General features: G+C 36.2%; 1 protein-coding gene across 1 annotated transcript in view; it reads left to right on the top strand.

Annotated features, from left to right (window-relative positions):
• TRHDE (thyrotropin releasing hormone degrading enzyme) overlaps positions 1–24,589 on the top strand; it is a 363,319-nt gene extending 338,730 nt beyond the window's left edge. Inside the window, exons 16-19 of the mRNA XM_040990020.1 lie at positions 14,148–14,315; positions 14,779–14,919; positions 18,603–18,684; positions 23,533–24,589. Coding sequence (XP_040845954.1) covers positions 14,148–14,315; positions 14,779–14,919; positions 18,603–18,684; positions 23,533–23,676 — 535 coding nt within the window. The 3' untranslated portion in view covers positions 23,677–24,589. The remainder of the gene's footprint in view (positions 1–14,147; positions 14,316–14,778; positions 14,920–18,602; positions 18,685–23,532) is intronic.
• The last annotated feature ends 586 nt before the right edge of the window (positions 24,590–25,175 follow it).

Genomic DNA, 25,175 nt, shown 5'->3' with positions numbered 1-25,175 from the left:
TGATAATTATGACAAAATATTCTCTAAGCATGAGTTTTTTTTTTTAATCTATAAGTTACAGTATCTCAGGGGAAGTCATGTAGAACTCTAACACCTCAGTAATTTCTTGGCTCTAATAGGAGTGATAACAGCACTCACCTGCTATGGGCTGCAGGGCTAGTGTTGTGTGTAGGGTCAAGCTACCATCTATAATGCCAGCCTCCTTATATGGGTGCCAGTTTATGTACAGGCCCCCCACTTTGAATCTAGCTTCTAGCTAATGACCCCAGTGATTGGGCCCTGCTGTGCAACATGTTGAAGAATCCCCTGGCTCCAGCCTTCTGCCAGGCCGAGCTCTGACAATTGTAGCCATCTAGGAAATATGCCACTGGATGGGAGATCTCTAGCCATCTTTCTTTCATTTTCTTTACTTTTTAAAAGATTCATTTATTTAATTAGAAAGGCAGTTTTATAAGGAGGAGAGACAAAGATCTTCCATTCACTGGTACACCCCCCAGATGAGCTGAGCCAATTGGAAGGCAGGAACCAGGTGTCTCTTCATGCTTTCCTACAGAAGTACAGGGACCCAAGGCTTTGGGTCATCCCATACTGCTTTCTCAGGACACAAGAAGGAAGCTGGATTGAAAGTGAAGCAGCTGGGACACCCATTGAACTGGCACCCATAGAAGACGCTGCCACTGCAAGCGGGGATGCCAAGCCAGTTGAGCTATTGTGCCAGCATTAACCACAACCCCCATACCCATGGGTGCCTCTTTCTCTCTATAAATAACTAAACCTTTAAAAATAAATGAATATAAACACTGATTGTGACATCCACTATATTTAGATGTAGGATCTTTGCAGATACAATTAACTTGAAGATCTCGAAGTGACATGGTCAGAATTTAAAGAAAGCCCTAAATCTAATGATGAGTCTCCTTAACATGAAAGACACAGAAAGGAGACTCAGAGGGATACAGAGGTGAGCCATTAAGTACAGAAGCAGAAATTGAAGTGAGGCATCCACAACCAAGAACAATGAAGACTGCCAAAGCCACCAGTAGATGGCACTGAGAAATTTAATGGGTTCTTCCTCAGTCTCCAGGAGAAACCAGCCTTGCTGACTCCTTGCTTCCAGTCTCCTGCCATCAGCCCTGCGGGAGAACACATTTCTTTTTAAATCCACCAGCTTTATGATAATTTTACATGATAGTCCTAGAGCACAGCGCATACTCCAGAACTTCTGCTTTGTATGTGAAACTTGATAGTCGGTAGTTTGTAAGCTCTTTTAGGAAATTTCAGGGAGATACGGGGAGTAAAGCATATGATTTTAGATGACTTCATCCTGCTTGCACTTCTTAAGATTTTCATCAAGGAAAAGTAAAGTTAAAAAAAAAGACAAAGAATTAACTAGGTCATTCTCTCCTGTTGTTTGCATAATTCAGTTAAAATTATAATCATCATGAGCCATCCTATTTTTAATTGTATATGGGAAAAACACAGGAAGAGGCCATTGTGAAGACAGTATAATACAGAGACTTTCAAACAGTTCACAGTAACACAAAGCTTATTTTTTAGCATCTCTTCAGTCCTGAGTGTTTAGCTGCTTCTTTTTCTGTTGTCTTGTCCCCTGAATTTTTTTTACATTATTAGAAAGTAAAATAAACTAATGAAATGGATTTCTAATTTAAAAAAAAATATTTGTTTTCATTTTTTGAATGAAAGACTCAGGAGGTAGATATCAAGAGACATCGAGAGATTTCTCACCTGCTGTTTAACTCACCCAAATATTCAAAAGAGCCAGGCTGGCTCAGGCCAAGCTGGGAGCCCAGAAATCCATCCTGGTGTCTGAAGTAAAGTCAGGGCCCCGAGGTCTTGAGTGAACACCTTTTGCTTCCCAGGGTACAAACCAGCAAAATCCTGAAGCGGAGGAGCCAGGACTTGAACTAGGGTCTCCAGTGTGGATATGGCTGGCTGAGATTGCTACTCAATTGCTGTGCCAAACATCCACTGTGGAATAATTTCTCTTTAATTGTCACACTTAAGTAAACCATGTTTATTTTAATGTTGAAACATGCAGCGTGATGACACTCAATGTACACATGTTTATTCTCATTCTCATTACTCTCGGATGTATGCAGTGCTGTTACCACTGCCTGCTGGGCATATGTGCAAATGCATTCATAGATTTCAAACATAAAAAAATACAACTGAATCTACCTTTTAGACATGCTTTTGGAATTGTATCATCCAAGTTCTGTGAGTAGGTATTTACCAAAGTTTAGTTGTGGCAGTCCATATTCCACAGCACATGTGAAATGCATCATTCATTTTATTGTTTCACATAGAAGGTAGCAGGAGTTGCAAATAATCTTTCAGGGAAGCCCATGGAATATCTCAAATTTTAAGCGAATAATAGTTCTTTATTTTTAAAATGTGTATCCTTTTCTTATATAGTGTATCTGTCTTTTAAAATTATGAAAACCTACAAAATTATGTATTGGCCAATATACATGTATACCTATCTACCCACACATGCAAATAATTGAAAATTACTTTGGCCAAAATAATATCTGTTTTGAGATTGGGAACCTTATAAGTGGGAAAAATTATATTATTCATCATGATTTATGACAGCTTCATGGTTATACAAAAAAAAAGGATAATTAAATTATGATAGTTCTTCTCAGGCTAGAGACTCAACCCTCCAAAGCAAACCAAGCTTGACAGTGCATGAGGGAAAAAATGAAATACATTTATACTGATCCTTCACATTTATTAAAGTAATACCTATGGGGCACAAGCAACATGTGTAATTTTTCAACATGTATATGAAGAAAACTGTTATATAAAGATTATGATTATTGCTGCAAATAATTTTGGGCAACAAAAGTGCTTTCTTGAGGTAGAGCTAAATAGTGGAATTCTGCTGTGCTCAGACCTGGGCCACACAGTTTGAGTGGGAACAGTGCTTATGAATTTACTTTTGTAACTAAGATCTCATTCCCATCATTCATATTTCATCTTAACAGTTAAACAAAAGTACCAATTCTTAATTATTATGATTCAGGCAACACCAGTTTAAAAATAGGTAGACTTTGTATCTTAGCAAACACTCAGATTTATGAAGTTGCACCAGAGCTGAGTGAAAAAGAAGTTCAAATATTCAATCAGGATGAGCTGAAGTCTTGAATAAATAGACAAGCAATTACCAGAAGCCATTATTTCCATTTGTTAGCAGAGGCATCTATAAATGCAACAACTTGTCAGTTGTTCACAGCTTGTACCACAACTGTATACCTCTTAAGTTTTAAATTATGTTGTGCTCTTACAGTTATTTATATTATCAGCCTGCTGCTCACTGTTCTAATGTGAGTCATCGTTGCTATCTTAACTTTTCTACCTTTTTAAAAAAGGATTTATTTATTTTCAAAGGCAGAGGTGTAGAAAGTGAGACAGAGACACACACGCAGAAACACATCTTCCATCTGCTGGCTCATTGTCTAGATGGCTGCACCGGCCAGGACTGGGCCAGGTTAAAGCCAGGAGCTTCAACTTGTCCCACAGGGATAGCAGGGGCCCACACACCTGGGCCATCCTCTGCTGATTTCTCCCAATTGTTACCAAAGAGCTAGATTAGAGGTGCAGCAGCCTATCATCCCTTGTGGATAAACCAATATTTACACTAAGAAAGACACGAGCAATGTTGGTGGTGGCTTTACCCACGATGCTGGTCCCGCTGCTTCTTTCCGTGAAAGGGTTTTGGAGCTCTTATCAATGTGCCACATTTTGTATGTGCAAGAAAGTCATGAGTACAGACAGAAAATTTTAAGTATCAGGGTTAATAAGGTTTTCAGTGGGATGAGCTTAAAATCCAGCAGAAAGAGGAAATTAGAAGTCCTAAACCGATTTGCTGTGTTTCCTTTGTTTTTCTTGTAAAGAATTTGCCCTTTCTGTCCTTCATCTCTCTAACCTGTGTTCATTCTGTCTTGCTGCTTTTTCAATGATGTCTCATTTTTTCCTCCTCTTTTTAATGTTCTCTGGGTTACCCCATTTCTTGCGCACCTCTGCTTTAGCAATTCTATTTTATAAAGTGGCCTTGTAGCACAGATACTTAACCTTCCTCACCCCTCTCCCTGACCATCCAGTTTCATGACTCCTGGAAATAGCAACCACTTTATTTATGGGCTGAAGAACTTAATTTCATATATATTTTGCCAGCTTAAATAAAGTAAATGTTCCTTTCAAGGTAAGTTCAGTTAAATTTTAAAAGCCACTTAAAGGGAATACAGTGATTTGAAATAGGATTTTCTGATAAATGTAGGATAAGAAGAAGAAGGGTCCCTTGCCAACAGTTCATTTTTTTTTACATGGGAAGAGAAGCATACACCACTTTTGTAACCATGCACAATGAAAATGTGAAGGAGTAGCAAGCATTATTTTTTAACACTTGCAGATACATTCCTGGTTTGTTTTTTTTTTTCTATTTCTCTGCTTTCTGTAACACTGTTCTTTTGAAATCCAGCGAGTCTTCATTTTTTTTTTCCAGTGGTATTGATATTGCAGTTTTGTTTTATGTAAGGTTTAGTAGGAAGAAACAAGTAGTGTTTGGGCACAAGTAGAAGGACCCACTGGAAAGAGAACTTACGTAGCTGCACAGTGAAAGCTCTAGCTAACAGCATCATTGCCAAACCACGTTTCCTGGAGCCCCTGGCTGCACACTGCACGTGAAATTCTGTTCTGCCTGCACTGGAGCCATTACTGAGACCTCTGAAATCATTTACATAGATTCTGTGGCATCATCTGTGATTGATAAATATGCTAGTGCATTTAGATGCAATTACAAAAATATACTGTATTGTAACACTTTTAAGTGAAGTTGTTTATAGTTAATTACTTTTATGTTCAGTGAGACTTTTTAAACATTTTATTGCTGTCTATTCCATTAATCCTCAGTTGTAACTTTCTCTTAATAGTAATGTTAATAAAGAAATTAGGAAAGGAAAACCATTACTATATAAGTTTTCTGTGTGCACCAGGCATGTTGCTAAACATGAGACAAATATTATCTATTTAATCATTGTTACAACCCTTTGGGAATTATTATTTCTGTTTTCCAGGCAAGGAAATTGACAGATGCTAAAAGCTGAAATTGAAACAGAGTTGAGGTGGAAGACATTGTGCAAAATATCAGCCTTTGTAATACAGGTTACTTTTCAGTGTGATAATTTAAAGTCCAGATTGCCTTCCCTGGTAGAGTTGAGTTTTAAGGACTTACACGACAGACAAGATTCAGAGTATTGGCAAGGAAACTCCAACCAAAACTTTTGATTCTTAGAGTAGGCAAGTGAACTTTCAAATAATTAATTGTAAATTCATTAAATTAAATGTTGGGACCCAGTCTGTATTAGCCCCATGGATAGAGCCATTGAAACAAAGAGGTACACTTAAAGAGGCTAATGGGTTGAAACATTTTTTTGGTGTCTTTGAGGATAATTAAATCCACGTTTCTATGTTAATACAATCACTAATGAAAAGAATCTTGCATCAACAGAGCTAGAAGAGACTTTAGACTTCATATACTTGAACCTTGTTCAATTAGGATAAAAAATTAATCCCAAAGCATTGACCTTGACTTGCTGAGACTGAAATATAGTAACTGGCTGAATTAGGTTTACTGAGAATCTGCTTAAAAACAGACACACATTTCAGTTAATTATCCAATTTCTTAAAATCATTTTGTCTTTGATAAATGTGATTTTTCCTCTAGAAGGTATTTTAATTTATCATCAGAATGATTAGTCAAAAACATTTTATATGTTGTGTATATTTCATTATGACAAAATTTTGTTTTTAAAAATACAGCTATACATTTTCTTATTTTGAAAGTTATGAAAGTTGAAGTAAGTGAGTTAAAGAAATATTAGTCACCTGTAGTGTCTTAAACCTGAAGTAGGCACTGATGTTCATTTATCTATGCTTTCAGTTGCTTTTCACAAAGAGTATACATATCATATGATTGCCAAAAGCAAAATTCTGCTATTAATTCACATCTATTTTCATATGAAATGATACATAATTACCTATTAGTTCATAACATTATTTTAAGTTGTGACTTGGGTTATAACATAAATCGGGCAGCTTACATTCATATTTTGGTTGAATCTGGATGTTTTATCTTAAGAAATAATACAGCATTGAAAATATTCATAGCAAAACATTTGGAAATTTGCCTAAGGAGTTATTTTAATTTAAGATTAAGGGACAATTACACTGTTCATGGATACTAGGTTTAGCATACCTAGAAAAACAGCAAAGATGACATTCCCAGATGATAAAATTCTAGTGAAAGATTTACTTCTGAGCTAACACTTCACAGGAAAATGACTGTGGGTATATTCAGGTCTTCATAAACAATTTTCATGTTCACTAGGGGGGAACCTTCTCTCCCTGTAATCTTGACTTCTCACAGGGCTCATTTGTACCATTCATAACTATGCTTTCTGTGGCTTTTTTAGACCCATGTTTACAAACAAATGAGCTTTTTCATTTGTTTCTAATGACTTTGGTTTACACAAAAAGATCTGAAATTGTCCCCAGAGCAATCGTTTTGTCAAAATGTTATTAGAACATCTTTACCAGTTTAGCGACAAAAGAGATTTCCTTAACAGTGGACATCATTGGGAGTTGAGGGCCCTCGGCACAGTCAGTGCTTACTAGTCTTGTTTTATTTTCAGTGATGAGTAGAAATGATCGTGTAAACTGTACATTGATTCCTCATCTGGAAGATGAGGAGTTGATGGAGTGAGAAGAAATACTGGGAAAAACATAGCTGTTTTCTTTGGCTAATCAGCTTTGTGTCTGCTCTCTAAGGAGTCGTAGGAAAATATGCTAATATACTGCCCAGTGTCTCCTGATAGAGTCCTTACCCTGTGATTTGGGGAATCTGTGCCCTTGATGAGGAATAATTTTCAACGGACCGTCAACAGTCTTAAAATTATATAGGTAGAAATAGGTGTGTTTTGATTTTCACAATAATCAAATTTGATACAAACATAATGCAGAAATAGATGATGCTGACAGGATTGAAATTTTTCATGAAATTCCTTTCAAAGCAAATCCAAATTATGCCATCTTTCTTGGTGTGCAACTGAAGATACAGATGTAGAACTTGCACCTGTAATTAGCAGTGTTTTCTGTAAGGGTCTCCTTTCATCTGTGCAAATTGTGGTAGATTTCCTCAGGCAGTCTCTATCATTTTATCCAAAATTTTCATTGCTAGATGCCCATTCAAAATATCTGCAACTTACTCTGTATGTAACTAGCTCACAATACAGCAGATCTGTAAATCATAACTAACCTATGTCCTTTTCATTCACTTAGCATTTTAGTATCTGCTGATGAACAGAATGAGCACTTGCTGTGCTAATTCAGACTTAACAATATCAAGTATTTCTCAGAGCTTAATAATTAAACTCTGCACTTTATAAGTTGTGATTAGGGATAGCTATTTAAGTACTGCAGTCAAGACATTGCCTGAGATGTTCCCATCCCATAGTTCATCAGGATGAGTCACGGATCTTCTTTTATTCTTTTTGATTTAAAACAAATTTTTAATTTTTTGTTATTTCATAACACAGCTCTGGGGTTTCCCTTACTCCCATCACAAATCCCCCACCCAACTAATTTCCCCTGTGTTATTATGACAGTATAGTCCTTTATAAACAGTCATAATACATCGCTCTGCTCTTTAAGTGTGTCCTGACAGTGTAGATTTAGACAGTTTCAGAGTCCGTTATCTTATTGTCAAGATAGAGTTAACACTTTCATTGGGAGTCCGTCTTTGGTTTGGAGGTAGGGATGCATACTGCTTTGTCTCTTCAGGTCTGGATGTAATGATCTCTATTACACAGTTACTCTACATCCCCTTAAATAAAAAAAAATACAAAACAAAATCAAGAAGAAAATTATAAATGTTACAACATGAAGTTTAAGACATGAATTTAAATAATATGCTATTTAAAACAAATGTGTTGCTGAAAAAAATGAAAAAGAAAATCAGAAGTCTTCCTGATGTTACTATATGACCTATGAGTCAGTAAAGAATTTAATAAGAGAACAAAAACTATTTTGAGAAGTGAAAATATATAGAAAAATATGAAAATCCATAAATGTAGCAAAAGTAGTATTGAAAAGGTTATTGATGTTGTATTTGTATGAAGGTTCACTTATATCAGAGAGAACATACGATATTTGTACTTTTGAAATTGACTTATTTCATTGAACATAATGGTCTCTGGTTGGGACCATTTTGTTGCAAATGGTAGAATTTTCTTCTTTTTAATATCTGATTAGTATTCCATGGAGTAGATGTATCACAGATTATTTATCCACTCCTCTTTTGATGGGCATCTTGTTGTATCCATGTCTTTGATATTGTAGATTGTGGGGCTATGAATATAGAGCTACAGATCCCCTTCTCATATGCAGTTTTCATGTCCTTTGGATATATTCCCAGGATTGGGGTAGCTGGGTCATGTAACAAATCAATTTTCAGTTCTCTTAGCACTCTGTGTACTGAGTTCCGTAGTGATTATACTAGCCTACATCCCCACCGACAGTGAAGGAGGGCACTTCTCTCCCCGTTTGCATGAGAGCAGGTGTGTTAGTAGAGTTCTGAATGTAAGTCAGTCTCACTGCAGTGAGGTGGAACTGCAATGTGGTTTTCATTTGCATTTTGCTGGCTGCTTAGGAGCCTGAGAATTTTTTCATCTGTATTAGCCATTTGAATTTGTTCTTCTGAAAAATGTCTGTTCATTTTCTCCACCCATTTCTTCACAGATTTTTTGTTGTTTTTGTTTTGTTTTTGTTTTTGCAGCTGTTGAGTTTCTGAAGCTCTATGCAAATCCTACTTATCATTCCCCATATTTTCTCCTTTTCTGTTGGTTGCTTCATTGCTTTGTTGATTTTCTCCTTTGCTGTGCAGAAGCTTTCTAGCTTGATGTATTTCCAGTGGTTTATTTTGACTTTGACTGCTTGTGCTTTTGGTGATTTTCCAAGGAGTCTTTCCCAGTTCCTATGTATTGTTGGAGAGTGCTTCCTGTGTTTTCCTCTAATAGTTGAATGATTTCTGGGTGCAGATTTAGGTCCTTGATCTATTTAGAGATGATTTCTATGTATGGTGGTTGATGGAGTCTTCCTTCTTACATCTTCTGGCTGATATCTAATTGTCCCAATTGTGTTTATTGAAGAAACCAGGCTTTTTTTACTGGATTGTTTTCAGTTCTGTTGATGAAGATTAGTTGCCTGTACATGTGTGGGCCCCATTCTGGTGTTTTTTATTCTGTTCCATTGATCATCTTCTGTATTTCTGTACCAGCACCAGACTGTTTTGATGACCACTGCTCTGTAGTATGTCTTGAGACCTAGAATTGTGATTCCTCCAGCTTGATTTTTATTCTTCAGGTTATCTTTGGCTACTTATGGTCTCTTTTGTTTCCATATTAAGTTCTTTATCTTCTCTGTTTCTAAGAAGAAGGTTGTGGGGATTTGATGGGGACCATGTTGAATCTGTATATTACCTTTGGTTTGGACATTTTGATGATCCTGCAATGCAGGAACATGGTAGGTTTCTCTATCATTTAATGGTGTCTATTTATTTTTTAAATGTTTTATAGTTTTTACCACATTTTTACCCACATAAGGTTCTTCCACATTTTTGTAATATTAAATTCAAGTTATTTAAGATTCCTCTCTGCTACTTTAAAGAGAATTGCACCTACAATTTATTTCACAGTCAAGCAATTATTTGTGTAGACCAGTGCTATCAGTTTGTGTTCACTAGCTTTATATCCTGCTACCCTTTCAAATCCTCTTATAAATTTCAATAGTCTCTTGATCAAGACTTTTGGTTCTTCTATGTAGAGAATCATGTTATCTGCAAACAGGGACAATTTTAATTCCTCAGTTCTGATTTGCATTCCTTTAATTTGTTTTTCTTGCCTAATATCTCTGGCAAAGACTTCCAATACTTTTTGAATCGCAGTAGTGAAAGTGGACATCCTTGTCTAGTTCCAGATCTTAATGGAATAGCTTGAAGTCTTTCTGAATTTTGTATGATGCTTTTTTTATTGGAAAGGTATATTTACAGAGAGAAGAAAAGACAGGAAAAAATACATTTTATCCACTGGTTTACTCTCTAAATAGCTGCAACACCCAGAGCTGAGATAATCTGAAGCCAGTAGCTTTCTTTTGGGTCTCCCACTTGGGTGCAGGGTCCCAAGGTTTTGGGCCGTCTTCTACTGCTTTTCCATGCCACAAACAGGAATTAGGATGGAAAACTGAGCAGCTGGGATGAAAACTGGTTCCATATTGGATTCTGGTATATGCAAATGGGGGATTAGTAAATTGAGCCATCATGCTGATCCCTTAGCTCTGCTTCAGATCCAGCTTCCTGCTCGGCACACTTTAGAAGCAGCAAATGAAAGCTCAAATGCCTGCTTCCCCATCACCCAGTGAGAAGCCTGCATCAACTTCCATGCTCCTGACCCAGTACTTGTCTTGTGGGTATTTGAAGTGAAGCAGTGAATAGAATCAATCAAGTTTTCTCTCTCTCTCTCTCTCTCTCTCTCTCTCTCTCTCTCTCTCTCTCCCCCCTCTTATCTGAATCTTCTTTTTTTCCTGCAATGTTGCAATAAGCTTCCCTCTGTGAGAAATCCAAAAACTGTTGAAAGGCTTGTACTACATTTGGCAAATCCTAAAACAGGCCAATAGCAACACTAAACCATACCTTCATTAGAATCTACCTGCTGCTCAATAATATATGAGGAGACTCTATAATTTCAAACTTCTTAAAAGGAAAAAATAGTTTGACTTTTCTATCCAGTACTCCAATTTTTTCTAGATGGCGTTCCATAAAACTAAGTTCTGTCTTCTGCCTGTTCTGCCTTCTAAGAAAGATCTGGAAGAGTTGAAAGACCTGAGTGAAAATGGAGATTGCAACTGTTGGTACAGATTCCCCCTGTCTCGTGACAGAATAGATTGATAAGAAACCTCATGCTTCCTAGAAAGCAAAAATTTTCACCCATACTTACATCACCCCCAACACCTCTGGAACAACTCCATGAAATAGTATCTGCCTTTCAAGTCCTGGAGTTGAACTAGAAGAGAAATGAAAGTGAAAATTGAGAATTATAACTAAGATAAAAAATATTCAAAAGCATCAAGCAGATTACAGAGCTGCTTGTTTTAACAATAGAACAGATCAGACAAAAGAGTCAGCAAACTCAAGACAAGATATTGGAAATTATTCAGGTAAGAAAAAAAAAAGAATGAAAAAGTAACAAAAGGTCCTAGAAGGACTTCATCAAATAGACCAGGATATACTATGGACACCCAGCAGGCAGAAGATAAAGGACAGCAAGTGCATCATAGATATATTGACTAAATCAGCCTAAATCCAAAGAAGGAAATGAGCATTCACTACTACAACAGCGATACCAAATATAATAAACCCAAGCAAATATTTACCAAACAGCATTTAAACATTTTTAGCCACCCTAAGCTGGGAAAAAGAGATAGGAAAGCATCACATACTGATTTTCTTTATTTTCCTATGTTATGTGATAATACAGAATATGGATTTAGATACTAATACTAGTCATACTAAAATAGTTGAAGACTAAAACATGTAGTCTGGAATATAATATTTAACAAAAAAGTTATTTTCCATCTCTTATGCTATTAAGTGAGTATTCAGAGCTTTTGATTGATCAAAAAAAATTTTGTGTGACTTAGTCCAGCAGGTAGACAGTAGGAGCTACTGGATGACAAACGCATAAACTGTTGCTAGTGACTATAATAACACTTTAATACCTTTTCGGAAACATGGTTAAAAAGCTGCTGTCTCATTTTTCTCCTTTCCCTGTTAGAAACCCTTAATAATGCAGACTGGTTCAGTGGGCACTAGCAAACCTAACCCAATGGACTTTGTCCTTGTCCTCTCTTTAGTACATTAACAGCCTAATACATTTCTATTAGAAAATAAACTGTTGCTCTCTTTAAAAATATTGAGAAATTTGCATTCATGATTTAGTGATTGAAATATATTGTATTTTTCTCTTCTTTTATATTCATTTATTTGTCACAGTTGTGCAACAAAAAATGTAATACTGTTCTATAAACCAATATTTGAGGTCAGGAGAAGGCTCGTTGTATTTTATAGGTGTTAAAGGCAAATCAGAACTGTTAGCTTTCTTTGAGTTAGTAAAGATGGAAACATCCCCGTAATCTTGTATCTATCAAGATTGAACACATCCCGTGAGATGTAACGGCAATGCTTTTCTTATTTAATTCAAGTATGTATTCTGTGACAACTTGGTCGTAAACAGAGCATGGGGAAAATCTTGTCACGTGTCATTAGGAAGGTGTTTGTTAGTATTTCTTACAAGAGGTTCCAGGCTGAAACGTAAAACAAGCGAAAGATACAAAGTTCTTATGGTTTATTCCATACCTTTGTTCATTTTGTTTCATTTAATTTCTTTAACAACAAATCAAAAAGATGAACCCACGAAATGAAAGAGTTCCAGTTATAGAAGTTTAACTGCTATCCACATCCTTCAATTATTTGTAGGAAAAGACACAATTATGAGTATTGTAAACTATAGAACAATTCTGCAATATGGCATAATTCCATACTATCATAATGGTAACCATTATTAGCTGTTATAAAATGAGATTCAGATAAGGTTACTGGTAAGATTTAGATACTCAATCCTGTTTTCCAAATACTGTTTAAATAACAGACTAGTAAATGCTACAGAAAGGAGAACTGTTTTATTTTATTCTTAGATTTACTTATTTTTATTGGAAAAGCATATTTACCAAGAGAAGGAGAGACAGAGAGCTTGCATTCACTGATTCGGGCCACAATGAATGAAAATCTGAAGCTGAGCTGATCAGGAGCCAGAAACCTGGATTCAAGAGGCTTGTTAGGGGTCTGCCATTTGACTACAGCACCAAAGCACTTGGGCCAACTTTCACCTCTTCTCAGGTCATAGGCAGGGAGCTGGATGGGAAGTGGAACAGCTGGGACATGAGCCAGCATCCCTATAGGATCTGGACGCCACAGGCAGACGACTAGCTTACTATACCACCATGCTGTCCCCATAATTATATTTTTAAACTCTTCTTTTAGAGAAACATTTTTAAAGGTCAGTAAATATGAGAGATATACTAAATCAATAAAACAAATCACTGTGGCAAAGTAGATATAAAAATTTATTATTGGAATAAGCTTTTGGTACAGCAGTTAAGATGCCAAGTAAGACACCTACACTTCCCACATTGATGTTCCGGGTTCAGGGTCAGCCCCACTCAAGAGTCCACCTTCTTGCTCTTATGTTCTTGCTTTTATGTATGCTGGAAGGCAGCAGGTGATGAATCAAGCAGTTGTATTCCTGGCACCTGCAAAGGAGGCTTGAATTGAGTTCCCATCCCTTTGGTTAGAGAACCAACAGGAAAGAGCTTTTTGTGTGTTGCTGTCTCTGTCTCTCTACCTCTGAACTAAGTAGATATTTGGAACAAAACACATGTACAGCTTATGAATACCTAGCCTAATTAAACTAAGTCAGATTAATAAATACAGGGAAGTATATTTTCTACTTTCTCATAATCCCCTTCTTATGTCTTATTACCTATTTATCAATTACATTTACAGTATTCTATGTTCCACAATTTGGAGAATGTTGCAGAAGATAGCCTTTAGAATAAATTATACAAGAGTCAGAAGAAAATGTTTCTGTTGTATCCAGATTAGTTACTGTCTTTCACTAGTATTTTCTTCTAATTTTTGTGTGTAAAATTATGAAAGAAAACATCTTTGAATTGAGTCAGAAAATACCACCTTGTTTTCTAATTGCCTTTTAAATATTGTGCTACTCTCAAAAATTATATTGAAAACTATCTTTTATTTTGAGTAAAATCACTGTTTTATTCAGTCATTCGCCAATATGAGCACTGTTACTATAGAGTATCTTTGTCTTTCAGGCAAAAGTTGATGAGCAAAATCATCTTTTTAAGAACTTACTGTAGTAAAACATTATCTGTCTTTGTGTTCAATACTATGAAGCTTTTAATTAACAGAAAACCACCATGGGTTACTTCTTTAGAATACCACTAAATGTTAGAGACATCGTCTACTGTACAGGAGTGTCGCTACTGGACGAGGATGTCTGGGAATTCATATGGATGAAATTCCATTCCACCACGGCAGTTTCTGAGAAGAAAATATTATTGGAAGCCTTAACTTGCAGTGATGACAGAAATTTATTAAATAGGTAGGTCAGTTACTTTCTAAATTAACTTTTGAAAGCCAGGTGTTTTCTGGTAATAAACTCGGAAGATTTTTCTTACTTTCTTGAGTGTTACTCTGAAGTATTAAGAAACACTTCATTGTTAGTATGGTTAAATTGATGTGTTATATCTGCATGACTGCATATAATTTGCATATAATAGAAAATATTTTATTATAAAAATAAATATTAATACAAATTTAAAGACGTCTCATCCAACCAGAGTTGTGATTTTTGTCTGCACAAGACTCCTTAACTTAATCAAAATGAATTTGATCATTGTTCCTTTGATAAACAGGAATTTGTCCCATTGGTAAATTTGTCACAGGAAGGCTTGCCCTGGATGAATCTTTGAAAGCACTTGGGAACCTAGACCATGTAATTTTTGCAGATCGGTAAAAGTGTTTGAACTATTGGATGAAATTTCTCCACAATTCTGTCCTTACAGACTTCTGAATCTATCACTGAATTCTGAAGTGGTACTTGATCAAGATGCAATTGATGTCATAATCCATGTGGCTCGAAATCCACATGGCCGAGATCTTGCCTGGAAGTTTTTCAGAGACAAATGGAAGATATTAAATACCAGGTAAAATTAAGAATTCAGTCATTAATGTTTGAATACATTTAATAAGGCATAAAGAATAAAGCATTAAAATTGTATTTTAAGATAGTCAATGTAGATGGGAGTTGTAACTCCTGTGAAACTAGAATTTTTATAATTTTTAGCAATATTAGTTTTGTAAAGATTTTTGCCCTATTGATTATATGTAGAAATGCATGAAGGACAAAGTTTAGCAGAGCAAACCGTGAAACTGTCGATTGTTGAAGAAATCATGTCATGAAACCCATATGTCGTAAATGTTACAAATTAGCAAAAAAAAAAATAGTGTAAACTAGATACAATGATATTCTAACAAGAAAGGTCAATTAGTTCTATAGAAGTTTTTACTGATTATTTATTTCAAAAACACAGAATCAGAGGGTGCATGGGAGATGAACACAAAGACACAGAGAGACAGAGATAGAGGGTGAAAATGAGAGAAAACGAGAGAGATCCTCCCTTGGTTGGTTCACTGCCCGGATGACCCCAATGGACAGGGCTGGGCCATGCTCATGTCAGGAGCCTGGAACTTTGTCAGTTTTCCCATGTGGCAAAAGCCAGTTGGGGCGTCTTACACTGTTCTTTCCAACATATTAACTGGGTGCTGGATTGGAAGTGTAGTGTCGGGTACATGAACAAGAGCCCTAGGGGTTGAGAGCCTTTCTGGGAGTGGCTTTCACCCACTACACCACACCGCTGGTCCTATAGTAATTTTTAAAAATATGGTGGGTCAGTGGGATGACGTAGCTTCTGCCTGTGGTACCAGCAGTCCATTTGGAGCAGTTTATGTTATGGATGCTCCATTTCAAAGCCAAGTATGGTTTTTTAAATTTAAGTGTGTCTTGAGAAAGCAGTGGAGGATGGCTCAATTTTTTAGTCTCTTGCATCCACATGGGAGACCCAGAAGGAACCTCTGGCTTCTGGCTTTGGATCAGCACAGCTTCAGCTCTTGAGGACATTTGGGAAATGAACCAGTTGATGGAAGAGTCACTCTCATTCTCTCTCTCTCCTCTCTGCAAATGTTTTTGAATTTTTTTTAAAAAAAGAACTTTTAGATATTTCCTTAAAAATATAAAATATCTGAAATAAAACCATAAGGAAGAAAAGAAACCATGCTCATGTGAGTCAATGATGACTCCAGAGGCAGAGAATTTATTGCTGAGATACCTTGTTTCAAAGTGAGAATTCTTCAGCCCCAATTTTGGAAAATATTGTATTATGCATTTAAATATATTATAATGAATGCTAATTTATTACTTTGATAATCTCTATGATATGCTATAATTAAATTTACTATAGAGCATATGAATGCTAGATGTTCTTCCCAAACCTGAATTGTCAAATTAATCCAGTGTTAGTCCATGTTAGATCCAATGTCAGGTCTCTTAAAAACTGTTATGTAAACTGTTACATATAAGTGCCCCTGTCTCGGTTGCCTTGATAGAATTAGCTAAGTCAGAATTAATAAAATATGTATCTATCTGCATGTATTTCAGAAAGCACTGCTATCCTAACAAGGCACATTGACCTTTTAATATTTTCAGTTCAGAACTTGCAATGATTGGAATTGTTCACCAACACACAGAACTTCTTTAAGGAGTTATTTGCAGATCAGTTTTAACAGAAATTTTTAATGGAAAATATAGGTTATTCCCACCAAAACTCTTTTGTTCCTGTAGTGCCTATTTTGCCTCAGTGTCAATGATTTCTATCTGTAAGATAGATTATTAAAATGCAAAGCATCGAAAAGTAATACAGTGTTCACCTTAACATGTGTAGTGTCTTCTTCATTGTGCTCACATTCCTGTGAATCTGAATTTTGGAGTTCATGAAAATTAAGTCCAAGATACTTTTTCCTTCACAAGCTACAGGTTCTTTCTCATTTTTGGTTGTCATCTACTCTCCTGGTTTCAGTCACTCCTAGTATGGTATCTCTAACCCATTGATTTACCTAATCCTCAACTAATGCTATAGAATAAATTGAGGAAATTTGTGAAGTGTGCTGTCAAAGATCAATGCGTCATTTTCCCCCCTGCCTTCCCTTTCTCAGTAAATCATTTATCTACTCATTGCTCAAGCCAATGTGTTGCTTTTTTTCTCTTTTGTTGCTGTCATTTTCTAAGTGTGAGCTCATCCCTTCCACCCTTCCTCTTACAATACAACCTCCACTTCCCTGCTCTGCAGTTACATTCAGTATTGTTCGGACACAGAGCCTCCTCCCTTTGGTGCACAAATCTTTCTGAAAAGCAGAGCAGATATCTACCTGCTGCAAATCCTCAGTTGCTCTGGACAGTACACTAAACCTCCTAAGATGTCCTCAGCATGCCTTCTTGATCTGCTGTCCTAGCCCACCCTCACAATTTTGTCCCCTTGTGATATCAAACTCTTTGTAGTTGTCACCGACCTTGTGGTTTCACACTTCTTTGCTGCTGTTTTTGTTGGTCCTCTGCTTAAAAGTAGTTCCTTGACTGTTGTTCACAACTACTCCATTGGGATGCCGTCATTCCCCAGAAAGTAGTATCTAAGCACCAAAACTAAAGCCACTTTCTCTGAGCACCATGTATACTTGTGTGCCCAGCTCTCTGTAGCTAGATGGTGTAAGAACTTCCAAAAAAGTGATGTGTGCTCTGTGTTCACCTGACATCAGTATAAATAAAATCTGCAGACAACCTCATTGGAAATGACTTTTTTTTTTTTTTGGCCACCAGAACATTGGCCAATTCTTTAGCCACATACTGATTTTTGTATAATTCAATGCTTATTTGTTTATGTTCATTTAGTTCACTTTGCTTCAGTTCAATGTTAGAATCAGATCAAATGTTGGTGGTCACCTAGTTTGGTCCCTTCTTTTACAGATGAGTAAACTAAGTTCTCTGGAAACTACATTAAGATCCTGCAAGATAGGGCTGCATTTAAAACAAAACAAAGCCTTGTAACAGTGTTGTACCTTTACTTCCAAAAATCCTTGTGTTATTATTAATGTACTTAGGCTGCATCCAAGAGAATGATAGCTCATGATCTAGTTATCCTTGGATGATAGAAATGAATTAGTGAAATGAGATCTCTTTCCAAATCAGTGACACAGTGGTTCCTTAACTTGGATCTTAAGGCAAGTGAAATTGTGCTTTTTTACACGAAGATTATATAAACCAAATGAACTGTTAGATATTTCAATGTCTGTATTTAAAAATGAAACTTGTATTTGGGGCAGTATTTTTGAGAAGTTTGATTCAAACAATGTTAGTGTCATCTATGACATGCCAGATGGAAGGATCTGGGATATAATGTGTCTGCCTTGGTTCAGCAGCCTGCATGGCTTGGTGGAATCCTTTTTCTGTATAGAGAGCCAGTCTGCCTCATTGTTACTCAGGCCTGGCCTCAGAAATAAAACAGTGATTCCTAAATGAGTTTTAATGTAACCCCCTTTTGAGAAAATTTGCTGCAGTTGAGTCTTTTCTGAAATATTGTGAGACAAATCAGATGGGATCTGATGGTTTCCCACAGCTGTATCGCTATGCACCCCACGACTCCCTTGAATCTGCTTAGAAATGTTGTAATCTTTAACACATTGATCAGATGAACCTGTGAGAAAAATACAAAAGTTTCATAATAATATCTTTTAAATTACTACCTATGTTGACATGAGATGTACTTTTCTTTTTTTTGAGGTATGGAGAAGCATTGTTTATGAATTCTAAACTGATCAGTGGAGTTACGGAATTTCTTAATACTGAGGGTGAACTTAAAGAGGTAAATATTTTGAGTTCTCATTCTTTTCCCTTTTAAATATATGAAATTATACTTTACTTCTGCCCATCTTTCCAGCATATTTATTTATACCCATTCCCTTTACACACGCACATACACATTAAAGGCTTAATTCATTATTCGCAAGGTATATCTAACATGTTAATTCTTGGCTATCTACGAAACATATCTGAATATAGTGATTATCAAATCTGGCTACACAAAATTCACTCTAGATAGAAATGTATAAATCAATTCTTTACACAAATGATTCTGTGAGCCCAGTTATGGATTCACTAAATAGCAGTCATATGGATGACTCAGGGCTTGTATAAAGAACTGAGGTTGGCAGCGAGGAGTAAGACGTGAATTTGTGGTCAGGCCTACCTGGATATAATAATAATGCTTTTCATTATCCATACTATTAAATGGATAGATGCATATGTGTGGAAAGCAGCTTGTCCTGCAGTACACAGTAAGATTGATAGTTTATTTTAAAATTATGTGTACCAAGGTTGAAAGTAATTTCATTAATGAGAATAAGCATTTTTTATGATATGGCATCCATCCACATTGTAGAGTCTTAAAATTTCTTTTTGCTATGGTTTATTTCTCTGGAACTTTATATCATATGATTTTTGTTGCTTGTTCGCTTCTCTCTCTTTCTCTCTCTGTTTCTCTCTGTAACCATCAACTCATATCTATAATGGAAAGAGATTTGAAATGGAGAGAAGTAAATTGATAAGAAAAAGGAACAGCATATACATTACGCTAATTGTTGCAAAGATTTTGTCCTCAAGCGTCTGTTCCTTTTCCTCTGCTATTCATATCTATTATAAAGTGCAGCTAATGTTTAGCATTGAGTCATAGTACCCTCAGTTTTCACTGATGGGATGCTTATTGCTGCAACCTAGAACTAATCTCAGTGACTGGCATTCTCCCAGGAGCACCCACCCTGGCATCTTCCTTAATCTCTTCTAACACTGCCCAGATGCCTGGGATCATCCCCCACGACTTAACTTGGATTCCTTCACACCATGTAAGCTAAGTCTCTGATTGTAATGATTTCAAATTCTGACTTTATCCCTGCTACGTGTGTTTCCAACCCTGAAGGATTTAGTTTTGAAAGTCCCAGAATATGTTTTACTATACTCATATGTTTAACACAGAAAACTAAATGGAAAGGACTTTTTTATATCCATAGGGAACAGAAGGAACAATTAAATAAATGACTGCTTGCATTTTCCCCTATATCTAAATGCAAGATGTTTTATGTCATGATTTTATATTCAATAATATGGAAGTCAGAGACTCATTTAATCTCAACCTGTGAAGTTATTTAAGTGAGCATGCAAGTGAAAGGTTTCGCTTTCCATCTTTGTCTCTTTCATGCTCTACATTCTTTCTTCTTTTGTCTTTAAACCTTCCCCTTCTCACCTCCTCTTATCCCTTGTCCCTTTACTTTTCTTCCTTTCTTCCATCTTTCTTTTTATATTGTCCATCTTTTAAACAACTAGGTCATGAAAAAAAGATATTTAATTTTAACACATACTGTTCATTTTACATCTGTCACGTATTTAAGTTTTTACATGTCACTAAATTGCCATTTTAGATGTTACAAGAGGTTGGTGTAGTGAACAGTGGGATTTTGAAACCACAACTAAATTGCGACTTTTATTCCATTAGCTACAAAGCAACTAACTTCACAATTCAGGCCCTCGGTGGAATGAGTGCGAGGAATCCCTTCATTACAGATCCCTTGCTCTGAGTTTCTAGATTTACAGCTTCTGCCTGAGGCTTTTTCATACTTTCATTATCTAATTATTATCTGCAGGACTGGGGAACACTATTTCTGGGCAAGGTGAAGGGGCTAATCTGTATTGACAACTACATCTACCCCTTTCCCTTAAAGACAGAGTTGAAAACAATCTGGTTGCATTCCCCCCTTGAACCACGAAACTAATAAGTAGAAAACCCATTGCACCCTTCGGGTAGGGCATATTCTTACGTCTAAGAGTTTGTGGATCAAAGGGAATCCGCATCTTATGAAGTCTGAGAGTTTATTTGGGACTTTAATGATCCTCATTGGCTCCAGGGGCATTCAGTAGGGAAGCTCTTTCTGACTCATCCCCCCAGATCACCTTCTGGAGATTGTCACATTGGAGCTCCCTTTTAATTGCGTGGCTTCAGCTATTTGGACAGTATGTATCCAAGAGTCAGTCTGTGATTTCCTGCATTTTAAACTAATGGAACCTCCAAGGCACTTGCCATTGTGCATCATAAATGCAATGCTTTTTTCCTGCTGCTTGAACTCACTGTGGAGCACTGCTGAGGAGGAATGCAGGTCTTGTACATCACAGTCATCCCATTTGTACTTTTTAATGTTGGAGATATATATGTCAGAATAGGAAAATCACTACTTCTATTCATTTATGTACTTGTTAAGATTGTATTGTATTTGGCATATACTCTGAAAAAAAAAGTTGTTTTCTGATTTGGGGGCCTAGATTACCTGAAATAATTTTCTAATAATACTATAATGCTTTTAATTGAGAAATTAGCAAGAAAAGTCTGACAGTTTTATGCTAACATTGGAAAGCATAAACAATACTGACATGTTACGTTATAAAAGTGTCAAAATTGTTGCATTTTAAAATAAAAGCTTACCAATGGTATAAATATTTAATGAACACAATTGAAAAGAAAAAAGAACAGCAGCAGAAAGCCTACTAAAAGCCTATTGAAATAAACAAATTTGAATACTATAATAAATGCCTTCCATCTATCTTACGCATTCTTAGGTGATCCTGGGGTCTGAAAGGCATTGCAGCCATGCTCTAGTGTTAGATGGCTGTGTGGGCATGGCCATGTTTGCTGTAAGAGTTGTGGAGGGACACAGGCTTAATTTATGGCACCGTGGATAGTGGACCAGATGTGTTCTGATGAGGAAGGCACTCCGAAGTTGCATCTGATGAGTCACCTCAGGATAACAGTCCTCAGGAGTATTTAGTCCATTTACACAGTGATTTTTGAAATGGCTCTCTAGAGACCCATGAGTTTCGTTGTCTGTTGAGAGAGCCTTTGCAGGATGATGTGATCTATGATTTGGTGTCACTAGCACGTTCACATTCAGATCCGTAGTTTGTCTTTACGGAAGAGTTAGGAGTTCTGTGCATGTGTAAGGCTGCTTTGCTAGCTCATCAAAAGCCAAGAGCATTTGCCAGTTAAAGCTGCCAAAATGTCATTTCTGACTATCTGGTGTATTCAGTGACTGCCTAGGGAAAAAAGTAATCATGTAGAACATATTTTGAGAGGAAGAGCGTATTTTTTTCTTGACTGACACATAGCATGTAACTAATGCAGCTATAATGCCATATATTTTAATAAGCCGCAAAATTTGTAACAGATCAAAACACATTATTACTTTAAGGGTACATTCATCAAGGGATGAATGTAATACAAATGTATTTTGTGCTAATCAGGTAAATTTCAGACTATGAATTGAAGTGAGTCAAGTACTCCCATAAAAGTTCTCATTTCGATGTGAGTAGATGCTGCATGTATAAGGATCTTTGGCACTGTGCCTGAAATAGTAGAGACATTTCATAAATTCTAAACCTTTGCCTTATTTCTTTTTCTTTAAGTTATATACAAATTTTTGTTAAATGTCAAATCCATTTTAAATACAGCACTAGCGATCTCTGTTATACACTGCATTTAAGTTTACTGTAAAAGCACAGAAGACACAACTCCGATGCAGGTGTCATTGCTACTGAATACACAGCTTTATAGCAAAGTAGGGCTTCGACAATATCTCATCAGTACCGGGTAAGCCAATAACTGTGACAAGCAAACTCTTACTGGACTAATTTTTAGATTAATTACAAAAAGCTATTTTAAACAGCCGCCATAGCCCTGTTCTTCCTGCTCCTAAGTCAGTCTTTTGCAGTGAATTTCCTTTGTGGCATATCTTCCATGTGGCACCCACCATGTGATGACTCACACCCCACACTAATTATACCACGCAAAGTTTCTAGGGTGCAAGTTGATTTTTCACGTTTGTCTATTAGCATCTCAATTGTTGGTTGGTTGCCAGTTTCTTAAGACACATCTAGTAGAAATAAAAGCTGTTAGTGTTTGATCTTGAAATAAAATCCCTAAATATTCCCAGAGCATGTGGACTCTTTAAGTATAATCTTACACCAGTAAAAATGATGGCAGTACATTTAAAAACCACAACTTAAATGTTCAAGTTTTAGCTCAATGCAACTATATTTCTGTTTCATTTTTTCTCAAAGTAGTCACTGAGATTGGTTGACTTATCACCGTGTTTTCACGGTATCATTTCTTTTTCTCCTACCCAATAACGTGTGCACTCTCTTACTATCAGAGATAATGGTATGTCTCATACTGTTAATTTGGAAATGATGAACTTTCTTACTACGAACAAAAAGTGAATCTTCATCCTCATATTTGGTTTTTAAGGTTATGTGATACATTGGTTAATCTTTCAATTACTACTATTTTTGGCCAAAATACCATCAACCTATTTGATGAAAAAGACAATCCTACTTGAAAAATACAAAAATATTTACTTTAATATGTATTCATGAGTCAGGAAGTTGAATTTGGAGCTACTCTGATTGGGATGTCCAGCCTTCCCCTTTAAGTCCAAAACCTAATTGTCAAAATCTGTATGTTTCATTTCATCCACAAAATTGCTGCATAATAATACTTTAGTACCTAAAGTGATTGTAGCATTTTGTTTCGAATAGAGTCTTCCTTGTATAAATTGGATAGAAGTTCATTTTAAGACTTGCAGATTTACTGTGTTAAAATTTCTCTTTCCAGTTAAAGAACTTCATGAAGAGTTACGATGGGGTAGCTGCTGTTTCTTTCTCACGAGCTGTGGAAACAGTGGAAGCCAATGTGCGCTGGAAAATGCTTTATCAAGATGAGCTATTCCAATGGTTAGGGAAAGCTCTGAGACACTAGTGTGTGTCTCTTACGGACAACAACTCAAGTCGAAAGTTTTTGAGACAACCTGCTTTATGTAGAGCTAGAAAAATGTGCTCTGTGGAAAATGGCCAGATTTTCAGTACTAATGTATTGGGGGGGGGGGATTGTTCATTTATTTTTTATTTTATTACAACAGGAGGATAACTTTTATTTATTTCATTTAATCTGTTTTGTTTCTCCACTGGGTGTTCTTCTCTAAACAGACTCTCGCAAGTGAAACTAGCCGTGGTTGCTTCAGCTGTACATTTCTTGCTGCGCAGGACCAAATATGATAATGGTGCATGTCTCTATTGCAGTCAGTTTGGAAAAACATATTCAGAATATGCTGTGCATGGATGTGTGGTCCTTCCTGTGTTCAAGCATGCTTAATGTTGTATGTGAACTCTATGTTACATCCAGGTTGGGCATTATGCAAAAGCACAAAGATTATCTATGACAATCACTGTTGCAATGAAAGAAAATCTAACAAAGATTCCATTCTCAGTCCTGGACAATGACAGGCAAAGCAACCCTTGAAGTGATCAGTGCTACTTATTTCAACACTTGGATTATAAGACGATGATGACTGTTGCTAAATCAGCATCTCGAAGTTAAAACACTAAACACTAAAGGCATATAGATAGAATAAACATATGCGTATGTACATAGGGAAGCCCCATGTGTATATAGTATGCTATGCACTGCACATGGTGCAAAGGAATCTTATCAAAGAAAATTTTTCTCTTTTTATAAAATTAAGGACACTTGGGAGAAGTGTATAAGAATTTATCTCAACCTTATTGTTTCTATTGACTAAATTCTTCAACTGTTAGGGTTTTTTGTCTAATTTCTGAACAGTGATCTATTCTGCAATATGAATATGAATTGAGACAAAATTTATGTAAAAACTAACCACACTTCTAGTTGTCTTAAATCACTTCCTCTCATAGATTCTGGTTTCGTTTTGGTCAGACTTCCTATTGCAGAAAACCTTTGTGTAACCTTGTAATTGTCAGTGCTGAGAAACTATTTTTTTTTTTCTATATTGATTGTTTTTCCATCTTGTGTTGGGGGATCCAGAAATGTAAATTTTCTGTATGTGTTGGTCTTTGTCTGTGTCCATTAAGCAACCATACCTCAAGTAGGTCTTTAAGTATATAATGACCTTTTATGCCAGTTGTGCCATCCTGTAGGATGAAAAGTTACTTTTCTTGTGTACAGAGCCTTTCTTCTAGCATTGACAACTCGGTTCTACCTGGAATTTTTGGATGGGATATTTATGACTATGTGTTAGACACAAGTGTTTTCACATTGTATTCTCATCCAGTAGGCCAGTTCCACATTCGTTGCTTATATGCTTCAAAATTAATATCTTTAGTTTGCCATTACAAAATACCAATATAACTTGTGCATAAACCAAAAGTTTGTAGATCACTTTCTATTTCCCTAAGGTTTTTCACTCCTTAAAATCTTACAGATTTTAAATATGCATTCTA

This window comes from Ochotona curzoniae, unplaced genomic scaffold (genome assembly GCF_017591425.1).
Source record: "Ochotona curzoniae isolate NIBS_2020 unplaced genomic scaffold, NIBS_Ocur_1.0 contig_1014, whole genome shotgun sequence".
In the NCBI taxonomy this organism is placed as follows: Eukaryota; Metazoa; Chordata; class Mammalia; order Lagomorpha; family Ochotonidae; genus Ochotona; species Ochotona curzoniae.
The sequence above is the reverse complement of the archived record's forward strand: the minus strand, read 5'-3'. Positions and strand labels throughout refer to the sequence as shown.